Genomic DNA, 21,952 nt, shown 5'->3' with positions numbered 1-21,952 from the left:
TTCCCTCTCTCCTCCTCCCTCAGCCTCTGGCAACTGTCATTCTGCTCTCTATTTCTGAGTCCAATTTTTCAGATTTTTTTGTGCTGTTGTGAAGGGTGTTTAAAAAATTTCAAACTCCTACCCTTCATTGCTGGTATATAGGAAAACAATGAACTTTCATATGTTTGCCTGTGTCATGCAAACTTGATATACCCACTATCAATTATTTATTGTGAGGTATTTTCTACATAGATGATCACATCGTCTGTGAGCAAGGCAGTCTTATATCTTCCTTGCTAATTGGACTATCTTCTCTTTTCTTTTTTTCCTTTCTTGTTTTACTGTCTTAGCTGGGACTTCTGTGCAGTGTTGAGCAAGAGAGGTGAGAAACAATATTTTTGTCTTATTCACAATCCCTGAGGGATTGTTTCTTGAAAATTAACTCAAGAAAACCTGTTTCTTGAAATTAACTCTGATATCAGGTGTGGGTTTTTGTCCATGTTACTTATTGGATGGAGGTAATGCCCTCTAATCCTAGTTTGCTGAGAAGTATTTTCATTTATAGACCCTGGATTTGTCAAACGCTTTTCTGAATTAATTTATATGGTTATGTGGTGTTCTCTTTTTACCTGTTGTGGGTAGCAGATTACATTAACAGATTTTTGAATGTTGAGCCAGTTCTGCATACCTGGAATAAATTCTGCTTGATCCTGGTTGGATTTAATTTGCTAATGTTTTTGCATAATTTTTGGTATTTTATATATGGCAAATATGTGAGCAAAGACAATTTTATTGAAGACTTTTGAAGTACTTGATCTATATTTCAGAGTGACGTTGGTCCATAGGGCTTCTTTTCCATGTCCTTATTTGGCTTTGGGGTTAGAGTGGTCCTGTACTCAAATGACTTAAGAAATGTTCTAATTTCATTTTCTGAGCATGAGTATGGAGAGCTGGTATTATTTCTTCCCTTAAGTGTTTGGTAGGATTCATATCTAGTGATTTATTGATTCAGTCTATTAATTATTGATTCAATCGATTTAACAGACACAGGGTAATTTGAATCACCTCTTTCTTCATTTGTGAATTTTGGTAGCTGGCATCTGACAAGAAATTGCTCATTTATTTAAATTGTCAAAGTTATGGACATTAAGATGGAGTTATTTGCAGTCTTTCTTTAACACCCTAGTGTTAACTCATTTCATTTCTGATTTTGGCAATTTGTGCCTGTTTCTTTCTTCTTGGTTAGCCTGGCTCTAAGTTACTGATTATTATTATTATTTTTTTAATCTCTTCAAAGAACCAGCTTTTTATTTCTTTGCCTCTCTCCAGTGCTTTACCGTTTTAGTTTTCCCTAATTTTATTATTTCATTTCTTCTATTTGCTTTAGGCTTAAATTGCTCAAGTTCTTCCTGTAATTTGCTACCACGTAAGCTTATGTCATCAATTTCAGATCTGCCTTTTTTTTTGTATTTTATAATTTTTAATGCTACAAATTTCTCTCTTAACTCTATGCTGAATGTCACACATTTCACTTACATTTTCACCTAGCTCAAAATATTTTAAAAGTGTTTATCTTGAGACTTCATACACTTATATTTCATATCTTTGTATAACATATATAAATAATCAAAATATAAATATATTATAAGTGACATATGCATTTATGTATATATAATAAATAACATCTGTGCTTATAACCTTTACTGTTACTTAGCAGTTTGCTGTTACAACCATTTGGAGAATTTTCTAGCTCTCTTTTTATTATTGATTTCCAGTTTGATTCCACTGTGGAATCATATTTTGTATGGCTTACGCTTTTCAGTTTGTCGAGATGCGTTGATGACAAGGACATGGGTGTTTGGGTGTGTGTCACATGTGAGCCCGGGAGGTGTGGACTCGGCTGCTGTTGGATGAGGAGCTGTGTGTGTGTCTGTTGGATTGAGCTGGTCGGCAGTGTCATCTGGGTCAATCGCATCCTTGTTGGTTCTCTGTCTGCTCAGCCTAGCAGTACTGACACAGGGATGCTGGAGTCCGTAAATGTAGTAGTGGGCTTGTCTGTTTCTCCTTTCATTCTTCCCTGGTGTTGTCTCTCGTGTTTCAAGGTTCTGCTGCTAGCTGCATACACATTTAGGGCTGTTACATCCTTGGAGAATTGCCTCTTTCGTAGTCTAGTGTGGCTTTTTATTCCTGATAATTTTTCTTCTTCTGAAGTCTGCTGTGTCTGAAATTAATGTAGGTGCCCAAGCTTTCTTCTGATTAAAGTTAATATGGTATTTTGTCTTTTGCCTCTACTTTCAGCCTTTCTGTGTCTTTGTAAGAAAGGCATGCTTCTGACAGACAAATCTTGTTTCTTATCCATTTTGAGAATCTCTGTCTTTTAATTGGTGTAATTAGGCCATCCATATTTAATGTGCTTATTGGTCTATTTTTTCAAGTTATTTTGTTGGTGTGTATTAAATAACATCTAGTAAGGGATTTCAAAGGACCCTTCCCTACATGGTCATAGTCACCTCTCTGTTATTTTCTTATCCCTCCTTCTCTTCCTCTTTCCTTTCCCTTCTGCCCCTCTAGAAGTCCCTCTTTTTCTTTCATGACCTCAGTTGTTTTGTTTCTCTTTGGCTTCCTCAAATGAGAGCGAACACATGAACTCATTTGAGTCTGGCTCACTTCACTTAACATGATGGTCTCCAGTTCCACCCATTTTTCTGAAAACAACATAATTTCATTCTTCCTACTGGCTGAATAAGACTCCATTGTGCATAAGCACCACATTTTCTTTCTCCAGGCATCCATTGATGGGCACCTAGACTGGTTCCTTAATTTGGCTATTGCAAATAGTGCTGTGGTACACATAGGTATAATCTGACTTTAATTCTTTTGGGTATATACCCAGAAGTGGTGTGGCCAGATCACATGGAAGTTCCTTTCACTGCCCCCATCCTTACCAGCATTTGCTGTTTTCTTGATGACAGCCGTTCTGACTGGGTAAACTACATTCATGTTTTGGCAGCACTGGGGCTTGAACTCAGTCCTCACACTTGCTAGGCATGTGCTCGTGCTGCTCAAGTCACTCTACCAGCCCCTTTTTTGTGATGGTTTTTTTTGAGATAGGGTCTCTCTAACTATTTGTCTGGGGCTGGCTTTGAACCACAATCCTCCTGATCTCTGCCTCCTGAGAAGCTAGGATTACAGGCGTGGGCCACCGGCACCCACCCTCATTCTTGATTTCAGATGAAATGCTTTCAGTTTTTCCCCATTCTGTATTATGTTGGCTATCGGTCTGTCATACATAGCATTTATATGTTGAGGTATGAACCTTCTATTCCTAATTTCTTTAGGTTTTTTGTCATGAAGAGATGTTGGATTTTGTCAGAGGCTTTTTCTGTACCTATTGAGATGACTATGTAATTCTTTTCTTGCTTCTGTTTATGTGCTGTATTGTGTTTTTCAGTTTGCATACATTGAGTCATCCTTGCATTCCTGAAATAAAGCCAATTTGAGTATGGTATATGACCTTTTTAATGTGGTGCTGAATTTGCCTTGTAAGTATTTTATTGAGGATTTTTGCATCTGTTTATCAAGAAATGGTGTGCAGTTTTCCTTTTTTGTTGTGTCATTACCTACTTTTTGTATCAGAGTAATATGAGCTTCATGGAATCAGTTTGGAAATGTTGCTTCCATTTGTATTTTGTGGAATAGTTTGAGGAGCACTGGCATTAGTTATTTAAAGGTCTGGTAGAATTCAGCAGTGAATCCATCTTGTCTTGGGGTTTTCTTCATTGGGAGTTTGTTTTTATTACTATTTCAGTCTTATTGCTTGTTATTGATCTGTAAATTATTCTTATCTTCTAAATGGTTCAATTTTGGTAGGTCATATGGTCAGGAAATTTATTCATTTCTTCCATATTTTCCACGTTATTGACATACAAGTTTTCAAAATATTTCCTGATGATCTTTTGTATTTCAGTGGTGTCTGTTGTAAAGTTACCTTAGTCGTCTCTAATTTTCCAAGATTTGGAAAATTAACTATTAGTTTATTGAAAATATTTCTATGCCTTCCTCTTGCACCTTTTTTCCCTTTTCTGTAGCCACAATTTGTAAGTTTGGTCTTTGTAAGGTGTCCCAGGGGATCTTATATGTTCTGTTTGTGCTTTCTTGTTTTTCTTTATTATTGTCTGAATATTCTAGTTCATCTACATTGTTTTCAAGCCCAGATATTCTGCTTTCAACTTGACCCAGTCTACTGGTGGAATTTTCAACTGAATTTTTAACTTATTGAGCTTTTAATTTCCAGGATTTCAATTCAACTTTTTTTTTCAGATTTCTTTGTCTTTATAGAATTCCTTTTTCATGTCTTATATTGTTTTCCTTATTTCATTCAGCTGTTTATTTGTATTCTCTTTGAACTCATTCAGTGTTTATTGGCATCCTCTTTAATTTTTGTTGATTATTCTTATAATCATTCTTTTGAATTCTTTGGGATTTCATCCACTTTGCTATCATTAACGTGGAATTGTTGATTTTTATAGGAGTCATGTTGCCTTATTTTTTCATGTTTCTTATGTTTCTGCATTGGTGTTTGTACATTTGAGGCCAAATCATTGGTTGGAGATTTGAATCACATGTGTTCTTTCAGTTGAAGTGTTCTCAGTGTTCAGTCAGGACTCGGTAGTGGCAGAGTTGTGGTGTGCCTTCTCACCACTGCATCTGGTATGTAGGCACAGTGTCCAAACATCTGCCTACATGCTCAAGGAACTGATTCAATCTCCAGCACCACCAGAGAGTAAAAACTAGCTGGAGTCTCTTGTAGTTCCTAGTGTAAATGCTGGTGCTATATGTGGGTTGAGGGCTAGGCTGGTCAAGGGTCAGTTCTGGGCTTTGGGGATGCAGTCACACTAAAACTTCCCTTCTTTATTTACTGGGAGCTGGTGCTGGCTCCAGTGAGCTTTGCAGTCTGTGGGCCAGGCAGGTGGCTCCACATGTCCCTCAGTTTGTGTCCCCAGGGGCAGCAAGTGTCCAAGCCTAGGGGTATCCCCCAAATATGTTGAAGAGTTGGAGAAAGCAAGCTGGAAGTAGAGAACCAGAGAAATCCAACTTGCTGCCTGCCAACATCGTACTTTCACATCCCACCCAGCAGTTAACCACCTTGTGGGAGGGAGAAGGCTGGGGAAATCAAGAGATCCACAGGACCTGGCTCAGAGCTCTCAGTCTTTCCTGGCAGTAAATCACACACAGCTAGGAGGCAGTTCCTAGAGGCTTGGTACTCTGTTTCTGTCATGACTCTCAGGTGATGGGACTCCCTCCTTGCTAGGGAGGTTGGGGCTTCTGACCATTGTGCCCTTCACTGACAAAGATCCCTGTTGCTTAAATTTCTCAACTTGCCTATGTCGTCTCTCCATGACTTCCTCTCATGGCCATCTCCCACCTAGACACTGTGGCAGGGTGACCCCAAAGTCCCTGAGCTGTGATTGTTCCTTATTTTCAAGTCCGCAGCATAGCTCCATCTCAAACAATAAGCTCCCTCTCAAGATGGTGCTGGCTCTATATCATATCATATCATATCTATCTTAAGATGAGTGATAAGATGTCTTTCTTCTCTAATGCTAGCTTGACATGCAGGAGGAATAACTATCACACCAAAACCCACACTGGATTTAAGGCTTGCAGGAAGTGTGGTTGTACCTTGTGGTCAAGTCTGTCAGTCTGTTGTCACCATGCTTGCCTCTCTTACTTTGTGGGAGTGGTTTTGGTTTTCACTCCCCCTCTCCTAGGAACTGGAGTTGGAGTTGTGGACTGTTTCCTAGTTTTCTCTGGGCTGCTTTTCTCTTTCTCCATGCTTTTCAGCTGTCCTCTCATCTCTGTTGTGATTCCTGATGCTTTCCCTCTTTCTTTCTTTGGGATATAGTTTCTCCTTGTTACCCTGACTCTTCTCCTTCATAGAGTCACATGGAGGAAGCTTCTAATCTGCCATATTTGTGAATCTCCTATCAAGCTATATGGATTAATATCAACCATGTTTATAACCACTTTTCTCTTTTTTTTTGCTAGAAACTTCTTTTTCTGACTTCTGTGGTTTAAAATTGGGCATTTTATATGATGGCATTAATCTCTTCTCTTAGCATGTTAATTGTATTTACTTTTAAAAAGTTTTTATTGATGCCCTAGGGTGTACACTATATGTTTTAAACTAATTTAAGTGCATCTTCAAATAATACTAGAATGCTTCATAGCAGACTATTCTAAATTCCTCCTCATGCTTTGTCACATTGACATCATTAATTTCATTCATCTAAACACTATAATTCATAGTGCTTGCTGTGGACTGATTTGTGTGCCTTCCCCCTGCAAATTATATGTTGAAGCATTTGGAGATAGAGCCTAGAAAGAGCTAATTTAGGTTAAATGAAGTTATTAGGGTGGGGCTCTGACCTGATGTGATTGGTGTCCTTATAAGATGAAACTCCAGAGTTCTCTCTGTCTTGCTGTCTCTCTCTCCCTTTCCCTCTTCTCTCCACATACATTCAGTAAGGACAGGCTATATGGGGACAGAGTGACTGTCTGCAAGGCAGACAGTCCTTGCAGCCCTTACCAGAAATAAATCAGCTGAACTTCCTTCTTGGATGTTCCAGCTTCCAGAACTGTAAGAAAATAAATTGTCACATATGCCTCCAGTCTGTGATTTACGATATGGCAGCTGAGGCTGACTAAGATACTATTATTACTTTAAATAATTATCTTTTAGAGTGATTAAGAATAAGAAAAACATAAGATTTTATCTTTATTTGTCTTCCCCAATGCTTTCTTTTATTCCTTTATAAAAAATGTAAAAATGATCTAACTTTCAGACCTCTGTCATTTTTCTTTGGTCTGAAGGACATCCTTTCACTCTTCTTGCAAAGCAGGTCTATGACAACATGTCCTTCAATTTTGTGTCTGGGGAAATCTTCATTTCTTCTTCACATTTGAAGGATAATTTGGCTATATATGGAATTCTAAGTTGGCTTCTATTTCATTCAGCATTTAAATAGTTCACTCTATTCTTCTTGTTTGGGTTAGGGTGATGGCTTCTGGTGAGAAGTCTGCTATATTTCTCACCCTGTTTCCTCTAGCAGTAAGGATACCCCTCTGGACTCTTTGAGAAATGTCTCTTTCTCTTTGGTTTTCTGCAACTTTGTATGACATGCATAGGCATAGCCTTTGTTATTGTCTGAGCTTCCTGCATCTGTAGTTTGGTACATCATTGATTTGGGGGAGGTTTTATTCAACTATTGCCCTTTGTTCTTTGTCTTTCCATCTGGTATTCTAATTACAAGTGTTATGGTTTAGCTATGAAGTACCCTCTAAAAAGCTTGTTTGTTGAAGGCTGGTGGATCCAATCATTGAGAGGTGACTGGACAATGAGGGCTCTGACTTAATCAATGGATTAACATATTGATGGATTAATATTTTGATAGCATAATTGGGAGATAGAGCTGGGCTGAAGGAAATAGGTCACTGGGGATGTGCTTTTGAAGGGTATAACTTGTCCCTGATCCCTTTCTGTTTCTCTCTCTGTTTCCTGTTTCTATAAGGTGAGCAGCTTCATCTGCCTCACCCTTCTGCCGTGATGTTCTTCTTCACTATAGGCCCAGAAATAATGGAGCCAGTTGACCATGGACTGATATCTCTAAAACCATGAGCTAAAAGAATCCTCCTTCCTCCTTTTACCTTGTTTATGTCAGGTATTTTGTCATAGTGATGAGAAAGTGACTAACACAGTATGTATGTTGTATCTTTTAAGGATTTCCCAGACTTTTTAGGAAGTTCTGTTTTCAGTCATTCTTTGGGGAGTCTCTGTTGATCTATCTTCAAGTTCATTAATTCTATCCATGGCTGCATCCAGTCTACTGAGGAGCCCATCAGGGCATTCTTTTTGTTAGTGAACCCTTGATCTCTAACATTTCCTTATAATTATTATTTGAAATTTTATTTCTCTGGTCATAGCACCTATCTGTTATTATGTGTTATCTTTTTTTTTTCTCATTTGAGTCCTTAATACATTGATCATAGTTATTTTAAATTCCTTGTCTGGTCATTTCAACATCAGTGTAATATCTGAGTCTGGTTCTTATGTTTTATTTCTCTTCAGACTATAATTGTTTTCCCTTTTTGTGTTATGTCTTTTAATTTGTTGAAAGCCAGATATGTTCTATCAGGTAACAGGAATTGGGATGAACAGACTTTAGCGTGAGAGTTGAAATGCTGGTGGCTCAGAATTAAGCTGTGTCCAATCCTTGCTGAACTTCCCCATCCCTCCTCAGAGAGTCAGGGTTCTTTCCTACTGTACTCCACTGTGACTCCTGAGCCTGCTGGATGGTGGGGAGGTCAGGAGAGAGAGCATCCTGTAATCTTCAGAAAAGACCTCAGTCTTCAGTGGCCTGTGTGTCTGGCCTGGACCTGTATTGGGGTCTCTCATCCTTAGGTGGCACAGGGAAGTTGGTGGGATTGAGGAAGAGTGCATCCTGCCCCTAGTAAGATGAGGCCCTGGTAGAGTCTTTCCTGGAGGACAGGACCACTGCCATGAAGTCTCTGGGTGTATTTCACAAGGATTGTTCTTCCTCTTCCCACCAGAGCCAGTTGGGTATGGGTGGGGGGGGGGTGGATAGCTGTCCTCTGATTTTAACAATGGGAACTTGGGGATTCCTAGAGGTAAAGCTCATGAAACTGAAGCCCCCAGCAGCCACTCAGCTAGTTCACTCAGCCTTTAGCAAGTCATCAGAGTTATCATGTAACTGTTTTACTAGCTGTGTCTCTGGTGGTGTCTGTTCTGCCCAAGACTCTGCATGATTTGGGGGCTGCTTTCCTTGAGAACTCAGTTTTCTGATGAGTCCAAAATCAAGGAAAAGAATCCTTGATTTGTCTATTTAGCTTTTTGTTGTTTTGTTTCAAGGGCAGAAGTGACAGCTTCCAAGTTCTTCACATGTTAGAGCTGAGACTAGAAGTCAACAGGATTTTTCATGTCATAGAGTTTGGTCCACAAGTTGTAGCTTGTCACGTACACCAGTGCCGGGCTTAGAGTGAGGGCTGAGAGCTGCATTTGAAAGGGTGACTTCAGCTTTAAGTCATCCAATAGAACAGTCACAGGGACGTAATAATGGCAATAATAGGTACTCATGAGACAGATATTTTGTTAAGTCCTCGACACACATTCTCTCCCTCACTTCTCTTCACAGCACGGAGAAGTCATTAATAGCATTATCCACAGTTAACAGCTGAGAAATCTGAAGGTCAGGGTCGCATTCTAAGTGACAAAGTGAAGATTCAGGCTTTCTGAGGGAGTCCAGCATGTTCCATCTTGGGGATGATGGGCAGAGGTGGATTGGAGAATATAGTTGTTCTGTGAAATCTGAAATCTAGGATGGATCCTCTATAATTTATTACAAGGGTGGCCTAAAGGCTTTACTCTGGACCCAGTAGCTGGGGTATTCCTATTTGTCACATTGCTGGGCTCATTCTCTCTTCCTAGGACTCCAGGACAGTCTGCTTTCTCTGAATGCCCATCCAGGAGCCAGCTTGCTGAATGGGACCTCTGGATGTGTGTAAGTGTGAGAGGCAAATCGCCCAGCCTTGGAATGCCTTTCTGCTCTGATGCTGTTTCTCATGGCTAAACCACACAGCTAGAAGCACTTACACAGATGTGGTTTGTATGTCTGTTGGGTATAAATCACAACCCCATAGAGGCATGCACACCGGCTCCTCAGCCGGGCAACAGCCTCCTGTTTTACACACTGACGTGACTCCAGGAACTCATGGGGACACCAGGAAAGTTTGTTCTCCCTCTTTATGAGGAAAACAATTGAGTTCTCTGCTGATACTGCCAATGTCTCCTGTAATGACATCACAGGTGGAGATGGCACCAGTGAGTGCATTGGGCACAGCTGTCCAGATTTCCCAGTCTGAGGGGTCCGTGATTTGCAACTGAGTCATAGACATAGGGACAACACATCCCTCCTGGTGGCCCCACTCTCCTAACCCACAATGCCACTCATGGTGGGCAGGGGACCAGTTGGGAGATAAGGGTGGGGGTGAGGACAGAGGACAGGCTATTGGAAAAGCCACCTGCTCTCTCACTGCCTTACTGGCATTGAGATCCTCGTACCGCTGGCACCCCTGCTTCTTCTGGGGGCCACCTCTGGTCAGTCTGGGATGTAGGTGGGAAGGTGGGGGGTCAAGGCAGAGCCCATCACTCTTCTGCAGCAAACCTCATGGTCTGCCACCCACAGGATGCAAATAAACTACCCACATGGCAAGACAGCAAGAGAGCACTGGGACTTGCTTTTGAAAGTCCCTCGGCTGTGAGGGTTTCAGCTTAGCAAGTCTTCTTTCTATTTATGGCTTTTGTTTTGAATTCAACCAGGATCAAGACTTGGGTGCACTCCATGATCGACCCATCCTCGGTATTAAGAGTTGAGGGGAAAAGAAAACAAGAATTGAAACAAATTCAGGGTCCGGGTTTATGAACATGATACCATCCACGGTTGTATAAGTTTCCTATTGCAGCTATCACAAACGCGACAAACCCAGTGAGGTCAAAATGAAAGTGTCAGCTGTTCTATGTTCCTCTTGGAGGCTCTAAGAGGAGTCATTTTTCTGCCTTTTCCAGTTTTCACGGGGTGCCTGTGTGTGACTTGTGGCCCCTTTATCCTTCCTTCAGGCCAGCAGTGTGCTTTCCAAATACCAATCACTTCCTTTTCTCTTGGAGGACCCTGCGATCACTGGGACTCACCTGCATAATTCAAAATATTCCTGACAATCCCCCATCTCAAGATTCTGAATGTAGTAACACTCCCAAATCTCTTCTGCCAAATAAGGCAACATATTTACAGATTTCGTGGATTAGGATGGGGACATCTTTAAGAGGCCGTTATTCTATCTACCACAAAAGTATTTTTGCATTAAATTTCTCTTTACCACTGGCTAAGGACCTTGCATAGGAATAAGGGCCCAGTAATGTGTGAAGTCACAAAACCATAGTATAAGATTCAGGCTTTTTTGGTCACAGTAACAGAAACCTACTTGAGTAGCTTAAGTGAAAGAAGGTCATTTGTCATGCCTGCAACCTCAAGTCTAGGAGCAGAGCTCGAGTCCAGCAGGCTCAGACCTGGAATTGGAAAGATCCCAGGAGTCAGAGGACTGTCTCTCTCTGAGCCCCGTGTCTGCTGTCCCTGTACCATGGCTCCTCCTCTTCTCTCTGGGCCCTTGTATCTGCCGTGCTCCTCCTTCTCTGGGACCAGGAATATTGTCACCCTGCTGCTCAGGCCTTGGACTTGAGTGACAGAAAACTTACTGTCACAGTTCTGGAGGCCAGGCTTCCAAGGTCAAGGCAACTGCAGGGTTGGCCTCCTTCCATGCCTCTGACCTTGGCTTTCAGGTGCCATCTTCTGTCCTAGTCTTTATGTGGTTGTCCCTGTGTGTGTGTGTGTGTGTGTGTCCAAATTTCCCCTTGTTGTGTGGATGCTGGTCTTATTGGGTTACAGCCATCTACCTCATGGACTCATTTAAACCTAATTATCTCAATCACTGATACACCAATAGAAAGGGAAAAGAAAATGCTTTTGGATGAGAAAGAATTTTGTAAAATAAATCTTGTCCTAAAGGGTTGTTTTAAAGTGGTAAAGGAAGTGTAAGGATAAATCCACAGGAGGTTCAGAAAGTCATGTAAAGTGCTGAGTAAGTCTTAAAAAAAAATTAAAAGATGGAACTTATAAAATCTTACGTGTATGATTGAGTTGATTATAATGTCGGAGTTAACCTAAAAGATTTTCTAAGGTAAAAATCTAATGTTCTGATGTAAAGCTAGAACCTAATTCTCCATGTCTGTAATAACAAGGCTGCCTTGATGAATTCTTTTCTTAATAACATTTACAAAACCTGCCTGAAAGGAAAGGTTTTTGTTTTATAAGATAACTGTCAGGAATGTTTTGGTGCCACAGTTTGGTAAAAGAATTTATCAGGAGAAGCAAGAGGGAAAAGCATGAAATTTATTAGGACACAGAAACAGCGGGCAGCTGAGCAGAAAGAGTATTGCTGCTACTCAGATATGAGGGTTGGAGCAGATTTATTTATGTAAAGCAAAATAGAAGCAAAGCAAAAGAGCACCTTCCAGACAGGATGATGGAAAGACTCAAGAAGGAGCACTGCCGGGAGCTGGTAACTCACGCCTGTAATCCTGGCTACTCAGGAGGCAAAAATCAGGAGGATTGTGGTTCAAAACCCCCCCATCCCTGGGGAAATAGTTCACAAGACCCTATCTCAGAAAAACCCTTCACAAAAAAGAGCTAGTGGCTCAAGGTGCAGGCCCTAAATTCAAACCCTAGTACTGCAAAAAAAAAAAAAAAAAAAAAGAGCACTGCATGCACTGGGAGTCCTGGGACCCCAAGCTTTTATTAGGGTCTATAGAGATGGAGATGGTTAGTCCTGGAAGACGAGATTATGTGTCATGGGCCTGTTATTTTTTGAGTTCCAGGAGCTGCAGCTAAGCAAGACCCTGCTGGATGTCACAAGCCTTTCTGTTAATGTCAGCAATTGGAGTGTGATTCCTCAACCTTCAAGCTCTCAGCCATTAGGTTCCTACCTCCCTGTCTAGGCCTCACCAATAATTGCTTGTGTTCTCTATTGATTTTTGTCAGCGTTTTGATTATTGAGGACACTGAGTCTAAAATGACTCCTTCCTAACTGGAGTTAAACAACTGTTATTTTAAGTGACTCTAAAACACCTAGTGCCCTATCAGTGTCTGTGATAGAGATATGTGGAGTTATATATTTAAAGTTTATCTGAATGTTGTACAAATGTTTGCAGAGCAAAAATGTGTAAGTTTGGTATATATAAAATGAGCAGCTGAGCTCTCTTTAGTCTAAGATGCACTTCATCTTAACCTCTTACAAATATAAATGACAACAGGACCTTTGGCATTTCTGTTATTTATGGTCAATGCCACTTGGGCAGCCATGCAGCTTGAAACTTGGACTATATCTGTTTGTCTTGGCTAGGTAAATATTGTGTTACACACACACACACACACACACACACACACACACACACACACAATACTGCTCTCCTAATTGGTGGAAACCTAGGGTTTTCACTTTGTCAGTGTTGTACACCTGTTGTCTTATCGATCCAAAAATTCAAGGTTTTATTCTAAGGGTAACTGCTAAATTAATATGCATGTATGTATGCATGACATCTGTAAAACTATGACGCTAGCTGTTTCTGGCTCCTTTGTGTGTTACATGCATTTGTGTTCTCCAAGTACAAAGCCTTCTAAAATGCAAAGTTTAGGAAGATGGTGTACCAAATTGGTGTCCTCCAAATTGAAACTGTGATGATGGCCTTTTGTAGGCTTGTGTGCATGTGTTCCTAACTGTAACAAGGAAAAATGGATGGTGCTGATGTAATGCTGTCAGTCATAATTATTGTCCTAAAACACTTTGTTCTGTCAATTGATTAACTGTTTATTAAAATCTTAACCATGGCTATTCTAAAAATGACTTTAACAACTATTTATCTGTCAACTGAGTCAGACTCTTTAAATATTTGCTTTTGTTGAGTTTTGTTTTATATTGTCCTTATAAAACTTCATAGCACTTGTCTGTTGAGATTCTGCATAAGTACACCTGCTAACAAACAGCTCGAACAGTTTTTGAGATGCTAGGAGACCTCCTGTAGGACAGACAGAATTAGACTCAAAAATGGACTGAGATAAACCCAGCCTAACAGCCACTCCTTCTCAGCCTCATTGATTTTTAGTTTGGTCAAGGGTCTTATTGGCACTGACTCTCACCTGATCTGTAACTTTCCCTCTGGTCAGCCCATCCAGGAGTGAGCTAATCCTTGGTGACGAGGGACCAGAATTGCCAACCAGCAGAATCTTAAGAAAGATTGAAGAAAAGCTGCTTAGATGGGGGAGGGGGCGAGTTGTCAGAATCCACATGGAGTCACTTGTGCCAGGCCTTTCAAAAAAGTAACCTAAGCTAAGAGATTTAAAGAAGGGGTTTTACACACGTACGGATGTCTGGCAATAAGGCCCTTCCAGCTAACTCTGACAAAAGGCACACTCATCATTTCAGCCAGAGCCTTCTTCTTACACAGAAACAAAATGACTATTCTTACTGGCCCAGACAATAGTCCATGCTCTTGGAATTATTACTCTCTTGTATTCTGCTTTAAAATTAAAAATTTAGCAACCTTTTTCCCCTTGAGATTTAGTTGATCTGCTGACTGCCCGCTCCTGCCAGCCTCAGAACCTGTAGATGGCTCCAGGCCCTGGTGTTTTTCGGCAAATCTGACCGGTCACTTTTCTCAACCACAAGGCTGCCTTTTGGGCCTTTCTTGGAGAGAAGTCTCTATTAGCCAAGGAGGGGGCTGCGGGGTCTGGTGTGTGCTTTGGAACAGAGCTTGGGGTGTGGTTCGTGTTCTAGGCCCACACATAATGACATCATTCAACAACTGCTTTTCACCCAGAATCAGCAGCAAGAAGGAAAAAGGACAGAGTGTGGTTAAAAACAACAAAAAACAGCCAGGGAAACATTGAGAAAATTCTACTGCCTAGTTCACCTCTAAAGGAGTGAGCTCGGCCTTTCTGACAGCTCACAAGTGGCAGCAACTTTCCCGACTCCAACTAACCCTTCAAAAATTCTGGGTCAGTGACAGGAAAGCAAGCCTAGCCTGTGACCTGGTAACTTGCTGAGTGTGGGTAGTGTGTACCCAGCCAGTCAGGTCAAAGGTGGTGATTCACTGGACAGGTGTTTGCAGGCGGTGGACCTGGGCTGCCCTGCCTGGCCAGTTACAATGGCTCTAATACCACTCTCCCCAGGGACGCTGGGATGAGGCATGGGACAGAGTGATGTGGGGAGGAAGTCACTGGGGTGATTTCAGTGATTGCCATCTCACCTGATCTCACGGGAGCCCCTGGTGTAAATTACACCTGTTAGTGAGTTAGTAACGCCCAGCGTCTGCATGCGTGGTTCACCAGTGGCCACTGACAGTGGGAGCCCAGGGCTGCCCACGGGGAACTGCCTGGAAGGTCACAGGCATAGGCCTTGGCCACCAAGCCTGGGAAGCTGCAGAATGTACCCCAAAACTTCAGAGCTGCAAATGTTCTCCAGGGCAGAGGCAGATTCAAGGGTGAAATCTGAAGACTGAAGCCTGAGTCCTTGTTTGAAACACGTGCCACCCCTGGGCCAACTACAGCAGCAGGGGTCTGGGTTGTAGGGGGAGGGGCCGAATTCCACCTGAACCTGGAGACCAAGGCTGAGAAGGGTGAGCCTCCCCAGAGAGACCAGGAAGCAGGTGCAGAGGGCAAATGGCAGGGGACAGGCAGAACAGCCCTTAGCATCATTAAAGGGTTTGGGGCAGGAGAGAAAACGGTGTCTTGCGTTTGGGGCTGGCTGAACTTGTGAACTCACCAGCCATATTAGCAGGGTGTGCCTTGAGTTGGCCACTCCTTGCTTCTCCCCCACTCATCTCAGACTTCCTTGTCTTGATGATGGGGGGTGGGAGTGAATGGGCTTGGCTTACAGATCCTCTGCTCACCCTCCCGCTGCTCCCTGACTCCTGCATCAGATGCTATTGTAACTCTTCTAGCTGTGTGGCAACAGCCCTTAATAGTCACCAAGGTGATATCCAGCACTGTGGGAGCTCAGCCAGATCCACAGTGAGGAAGAGATGGGCCACACAGTAAGCCCGCATGAAATATCCTTCACTCCCACATGGCCTTCCATTTCTTGAAGCCCAGGGTGATCTAAGGCAGTTACAATGGGATCGAAGTGGTAGAAGTCTTGGATTCAAGTCCGGTGGGTGTGTTTTGCTGGGTGGGCCTCAGTGGGACCAGTCATCAAGGAGATGAAATGCATCAGGCGCTTTGCTGCACTAGGGCAGTGTGTGTAATCTGAAAATTCTTGAGCAGCATAGAGTCCAGTCTGCCCTCTCTCGAAGAGGGTGCTTTGCTTTGAAATTGGCCGAGGGCCTCAGGAGCATGGAGCATGCCTGGCTGGACCCGGTGGCCATTGGAGGTGTTAAATCTAGGCCCTCCCAAAACACAGGCTGCCTGTGACACACAGGTGTATCTCCAAATAACACAGACCAAGAAACTCAGTCTCTTTTCTGTTCCTTTGAATCCCTTAGGGACCTCAAAGAATAAAGTCTCATCGTAGTCCTAACTGGAACTTAACACCCTTCTGCGATTTGTTCATTTACTTTTTAAAAAAGAGAGAGTAGTGTTGAGGGTGTAGCTTAGTGGTGGAGTGCTTGAGGCCCTGAGTTCCATCCCCAGCATGCACACACACACACAGAGAGAGAGAGAGAGAGAGAGAGAGAGAGAGAGAGAGAGAGGCTCAAAACTTTTAAGTGAGGAAATATATCCGAAAGTGAGTTACATTTAGAAATTTTCACTGCATCTATATGACGTCATATAGATGCTTGTTTTTTGTTTAAGATAGTAACTTAAAACCTACTTTTAAATTCATTTAGTGAACAGAATCAAGAGTTGATGTAAGGGACATTTGAGTACCCTAGGATGGGACTGAGCCATGCATCCCTGCTGGTGTCTGGCACTCACTGTGTGGGGCTGGGCCAACAGATAGCAGCCTGGGGTCTGGCTAGAGATCCAGACCCTCAGGCCCCACCCAGCCTGGCTGAGTTAGAATCTGCACTCTGACGCCATCACAGCTGCTCTGTGTGCAGTTGGCTCTGGCCTGCACCACGAACATGGAAATCCTTGTTAAGACTCAGAGTCACGGTGTGCTACTTAAGATAAAATAGACACGTGATAAATTTGTCTGTCACCACACCCTCCCTCACTACTCAGCTACCAACAGCAAAGGGGGTGCAGGCATTTCTACCACCAGAGGCAACAACAAATGAAGAAATAAAATCCTTATCAAGCAACCCCATTTCCCAAACAAGATACTGAGTTTGGAAGACACAGAGACAGCTCAAACGGAGTGTGCCTTCAGGGGTCTCAGTTTCCTGCAGGAAACTGAGGCAAATGCATAATGATAATACAGTGGAATGAGTGAGGTGCTCCATGTTGTTCCAGGGATCCTGGGAGTACAGAATGTTAGCCAGTCTGGGATTGGGGGGGCTAGGGCTAGGGAGGGCTTCCTGGAGGAGGAAACCTGCTAAGTTTAAAAAGACCAGCAGGGTTTAGGCAAAGAGGAGCAGGAAAGAAATTGTAGGCAATGGGTTTCATTAAGATAGGAGGGAAAGGAAACCTGGTGCCACCACAAAGCTTACCCCTCTGGGCAACTGGAGGGTAGCCCAGTTGGGAGCTCCAACTGGCAGTGAGGAGATGAGAAGTTGGTGTTGGAAAGGACTGGAGGTTTGCCCAGAAAGCCTGGGCCAGAGGGTGGAGGCAATCTTGTTATCCAACCCTAGGGGATGGGTTAAATAATTGCCAAGAAGTCCCTCAAGGAAACGCCCCTTGAGTAGCAAGTTATAGTACTTGTAATAGAGTCCAGTTTGGGTAAGAAAAGAGCCTGGATGAGTACTATACTAAAATGAAACCTTGGTTGCAGGTGGTTAATTTTAGCTTTGTCATTTGTTATTATTTTATAGTGACTTGCAGAATTAAATTTTGCATGCGTCCTTCCAGGACTGGATATCAGACTTGGCTGCAAAACCTTCTAGATGGAGTGAGGCAGGCAAGAGTTAGGGCAAGTTAGGAACTCATAAAAAATATATAATTTAATATCGTGTGTGTGTGTGTAGGTTGCCCACGCCTGGCCCGGGGATGGCTTGGACCCCCCTTGCCTGGGGGGGGCACCCATGCCCCTCCCCACTCATTGATTATTGGATGGGAATCATCTGGTTCCTCCCTTCCAATAGGTTAGCACCTGCTGTCTCTGCCTCCGCCATGCTCCCTTTTGTAATTCCCCTCCCTAAATTTTAATAAATTCCATTTATACCCACGCGTTCTGCCATGGACTCTTCCCCATGGGACACAAGGAATGTGGAAGTCTTCTGATCACAGACTCCACCTCTGCTAACTGTAGCTTTAGATAAACCGACTCTGTGAGCCTTGGCTTCCTCATCTGTGAACGGAGATCAAAACAGTACCTCACTCCACACAGCATCTCAGGAACATGTGTAATTTTTGTGTTTTTATGGGTCAGTTACAAAAACAAATTTAATGAAAAACTACCTTTCTCATAGTGGTGGTGAGGCTTATATGAGGCAGATGAAATGAGTGTTTAAAATACAAGATGTGACAGAAATATCGCCTATTATGACTTTGTCCTGGGGACAATGATTCAGTTTCAATGTGACGAGGAGGATTTGGAGGCCCAGAGAAAAAGACCAAGAGACATCAGCAGCAAGTGTACAGGCACAGCTGTACAGACCCCAGGGGGACCCAGGCTGGAATCCACTCTGTTCTGCACCATTTTGGGAAGCAGCAGCCCCAGGACTCTCAGAAGGAAGAAACAGGGACGAATTTCCTGAAATAAGTATCCCTGGGGCAACTTCCCTTGAACAGCTTGTCTTTTCTGAGGCTTTTTAGAATGACAACCGGGAATGCTATGATTTCACTGGAAGCACTCTCCCCTTCCCCTGTCATGTGCCCCTCCAGGGGTCTTTGCTGAGAGCAGCCTTGGGTGGATCCCAGGGGAGAGCAGGACCTCTCTCTGCCAACCTCAAATCCTTGGAATGCTTCTTTCCTCCAGGGACTGAGGATTGGTGGAAGGACCCCACCCATGGGGGAGGGAGGGAAGAGATGGAGGACTCCACCCACGGGGGAGGGGGTAGTAATGGAGGATCCACCCACAGGAGGAGGGAGGGAAAGAAAGTACTGCTACTGAGCAGCTGGACACCACTGGCTGTAGTTGCATCTCAGCCCTCAGGACACTCTCAAAATGGTCACAGCCACCTCCAGAAAGCAGGAGGAACCAAGATTGGTTCCTTGGCCCTGTGCAGTTGACCTGGACCAAGTTCTTCTCTGGTGCTCACTCTGAGAGGAAGAGAAGGCAAAAGTCCTGGAGGGGAGAAAGACCAAGAGTCACTTCTCCCCAGTGAAGAACTTTCCCTTCCTTTCTGGGAAGACTTCAGGTTTGAGTTCTGTGCTTGTGGCTGCAGCTGGCCATAGGGTCAGGGAAATTTGGTCCACAGTGACTTCCCTTCTGACAGTGCCTCTGGGGTCTCTGCCCAGAGTTGGTCACCACATGTCTCACTTCTGATGAGGGCTAAATAGGGAGTGAGGAAAGCTGGTAGCTGAGAACCATGGCTTGGATGTTGATGAGGAATCACACCCTGGACCGGTGATGTTCACAGAATGGCTTGTGACACACAGCAGGGTCTTACTCACCTGAAGCCCTTGGAGCCCACAGAAAACAACAGACCCAGTCTGTTCATCCAGGGCCAAGAACGACCCCACCGACATGTGGGAGCAGTTGAGAGTCTCTGAGAGTTAATGACACATACCTCAGTTTTCCAGCACTGGCCACCCCCATCTCTGCAGACCCCAATAAAAGCTTGAGGTCTTGGGCTGGGGGTGCAGCTCAAGTGGTAGAGCACCTGCCTGGAAAGCATGAGGTTGTGAATTCAAACCCCAGTAATGTCAAAAGAACAAACAAAACCAGAGCTTGAGGTCTTGGGAACTCTGGTGCATTGCTCCCTCCTGACTCTCCCCACCCTTCCTCTGGAGGGTGCACGCTTGCTTAGGTCACACAAGAAAACCTGGCCCAAGCCCCTGTGCTCAGCTGCCTGCTGCTTCTCTGTGCCCTAATAAACCCGGTGCTTCTCCTCCTTGCTTGTCTTGGTAACACCAGAAATCTATGACAGCAACGTCACCCCAAGTTCGCAGGTGAGTAAATGAGGCTCTGAGAAATTTGGTAACACTTGGGGTCACCTGGCCTGCGGGTGGTAGAACTGAGCTTGGAGGTGAGACCTTTGTCTCTACAGCCTTGGCCTTCAGTGCTCCACCATCCTGCCGCAAAGGGACTCATACTTCGGAGAAGGCCACTTCTGTGTAAGGTCACCCTCAGAAAGGAGAGAAAACCTGGCCCCAGAATGGCTATATGTGGCCTGCAGGGAGCTGACTGGGCAGGCAGGGATACTCACCGCATTGCTGGTTGAAGAGGGTGACTAGCTCCACATAGAGAGCTTTCCACACTCCCTGCCCTCCCTCCCACTCCTCTCCTGCCTCTCACTCTCCCTCCTCTCTTCCTTCTCTGTGTTCCTCCTCCTCACTTCCTCTTTCTTCCCACCCTCCCACATGCCAACAAGCCCGCATGCCTTTTGTTGGGGAACCAAGGGGACTAGGACAAGGCCTTTGCCTTGTGGGGGTCACAGACTGGTGGGAGGCAGATCTGTCACCACTGAAGGCCACACAAGGTGATACTGCTTTAAGTGAGGTACTGGTGAGGTCACATTGGAGCACAGATGAACACCTGCCTCCTAGTTGACTAGCAGTTTTGGCTCTAAGTGACATAGGGTGTGTACCTGTTTCCCTCAAAAGTTTGACCTATTTCACTAAAATCCTGGCCAACTGAATGTGGATTGGTGAAATTCATCAGTTTTCAGGTGGAGCACCCCCAGCCTCGTCAGGCTGTAAGGTGGGGCATCTTCTGCCACTTTCTGGGGTGAGATGGGTTCTATCTATTTCCAGATGGGGCTTTGCTGCCTTCCGCCTGGGCCCCAGACTTCAGAAGGACATGGGCCTCAGCGCTGTGTTCAAGAGCAGACCCTTCACCTGGTTGGGAACTGACCCTGCCTTTGCTGGGGCAGGAGCGAGGCTGCTCTTGCCTTCGGCTTCCTCAGCTGCTGCTGTCTTGGCCACGGCAGGTGAAGGTCCCCAGTGGGCCAGCCTTGGGTGAGGGCTGTGGGGCAAAGTCTGTCTTGTGGAGATGTGCTGCGTGACTAGCAGGCATCAGGGCAACTTGGCCCAAACACCCCTTGTTTTGTTCTTTTAAATGAATTCCAATAAAAGATGCTCGTCCCAGTGTTCAAGGTCACAGCCATGTGTCGCCCCTTCTGTAAGAAGGAACACAACTGGGCATTTCCTTCTAAAATTCACACCTGTCTTGTCTGCCTACACAAAGACCCCTGGATTTCCTTGGGGTCCTCATGTTTGGGGTGGGATTGACTCCACGGTGTCTTGGAGTGTCAGGAGGCTTTCATGTAAACTCATGGGGTGCTCCATTCCCTGACCCACAGTGATTGACACAGGGACAGGTGTGGGGCAACGAGAGGTTAAAACCTAGACTTTCAATGGGGACTTTTAATTTCTTCTTGGGGAAGAAGTTTTGGGGGAATCGGACACTAAACCATTTCTTTTCACTGCAAGCATCCTGGAATTCATGATCAGATCATTCAGTGTGTCAGGTACGTGTGGATTAAAAATATTCTTGAACTTGCTGTTTGTAGTAGTCACCGTGGTGACACTCCTCCTTCCAACCTTCCTGCACTGCGCCAGAAGTCATGGTGCCCAATTATTATTATTTTTCGTGCATTTGCTATCTGAGAAACCTCTTCAAACTTGTCACTTTTTCCTCTATCACAGGTTGGTCCCTCATGTGCAGTGATCACAGCACGGACATCTCCACTTCGCTGAGGTCACTGGACTAGTGTTGTCAACTTTCCGTGGCCGCCTATGACACTGAAGCAGTAGCTTGGCAGTGCCACCCTTGACCTCTTCACTTGTGTAGATGGCAATGTCTGGAACAAGTTTGGCACCAGTGCCCCTCTACTTGTCCTTGAAGTAGTGGCCTTTGTAAGGGTCACACCATCTTTTATTGCTTTGGGTCTGCCCAACTGTGTTTGGTAATTGTGTTTTTCCTTTCACCTGCACGGCAACAGGTATTGCCTCACACCTAGGTCTTGCAGATGTCCAAGGGAGGTGGGTACCAGGAAGGCTAAAAGACAAAGGGCAGGGTGGCCAGGACAGCAAGTCTCTGTCCACTCACTGCTTGATCCTTGCTCTGGTACACCTGTGTGGAG

General features: G+C 44.1%; 1 protein-coding gene across 1 annotated transcript in view; it reads right to left on the bottom strand.

Moving 5' to 3' along the window:
* The window catches only part of Cimip1 (ciliary microtubule inner protein 1), a 52,912-nt gene extending 32,833 nt beyond the window's left edge, over positions 1 to 20,079 (bottom strand). Inside the window, exons 1-3 of the mRNA XM_074075262.1 lie at positions 20,075 to 20,079; positions 14,912 to 15,037; positions 10,090 to 10,159 (exon numbers count right to left, since the gene is read on the bottom strand). Coding sequence (XP_073931363.1) covers positions 10,090 to 10,159; positions 14,912 to 15,037; positions 20,075 to 20,079 — 201 coding nt within the window. The remainder of the gene's footprint in view (positions 1 to 10,089; positions 10,160 to 14,911; positions 15,038 to 20,074) is intronic.
* Positions 20,080 to 21,952: the final 1,873 nt, after the last annotated feature.

The sequence above is a fragment of the Castor canadensis genome, chromosome 5 (assembly GCF_047511655.1).
Source record: "Castor canadensis chromosome 5, mCasCan1.hap1v2, whole genome shotgun sequence".
Lineage (NCBI taxonomy): Eukaryota > Metazoa > Chordata > Mammalia > Rodentia > Castoridae > Castor > Castor canadensis.
This window is presented reverse-complemented; position numbering and strand designations above follow the sequence as displayed.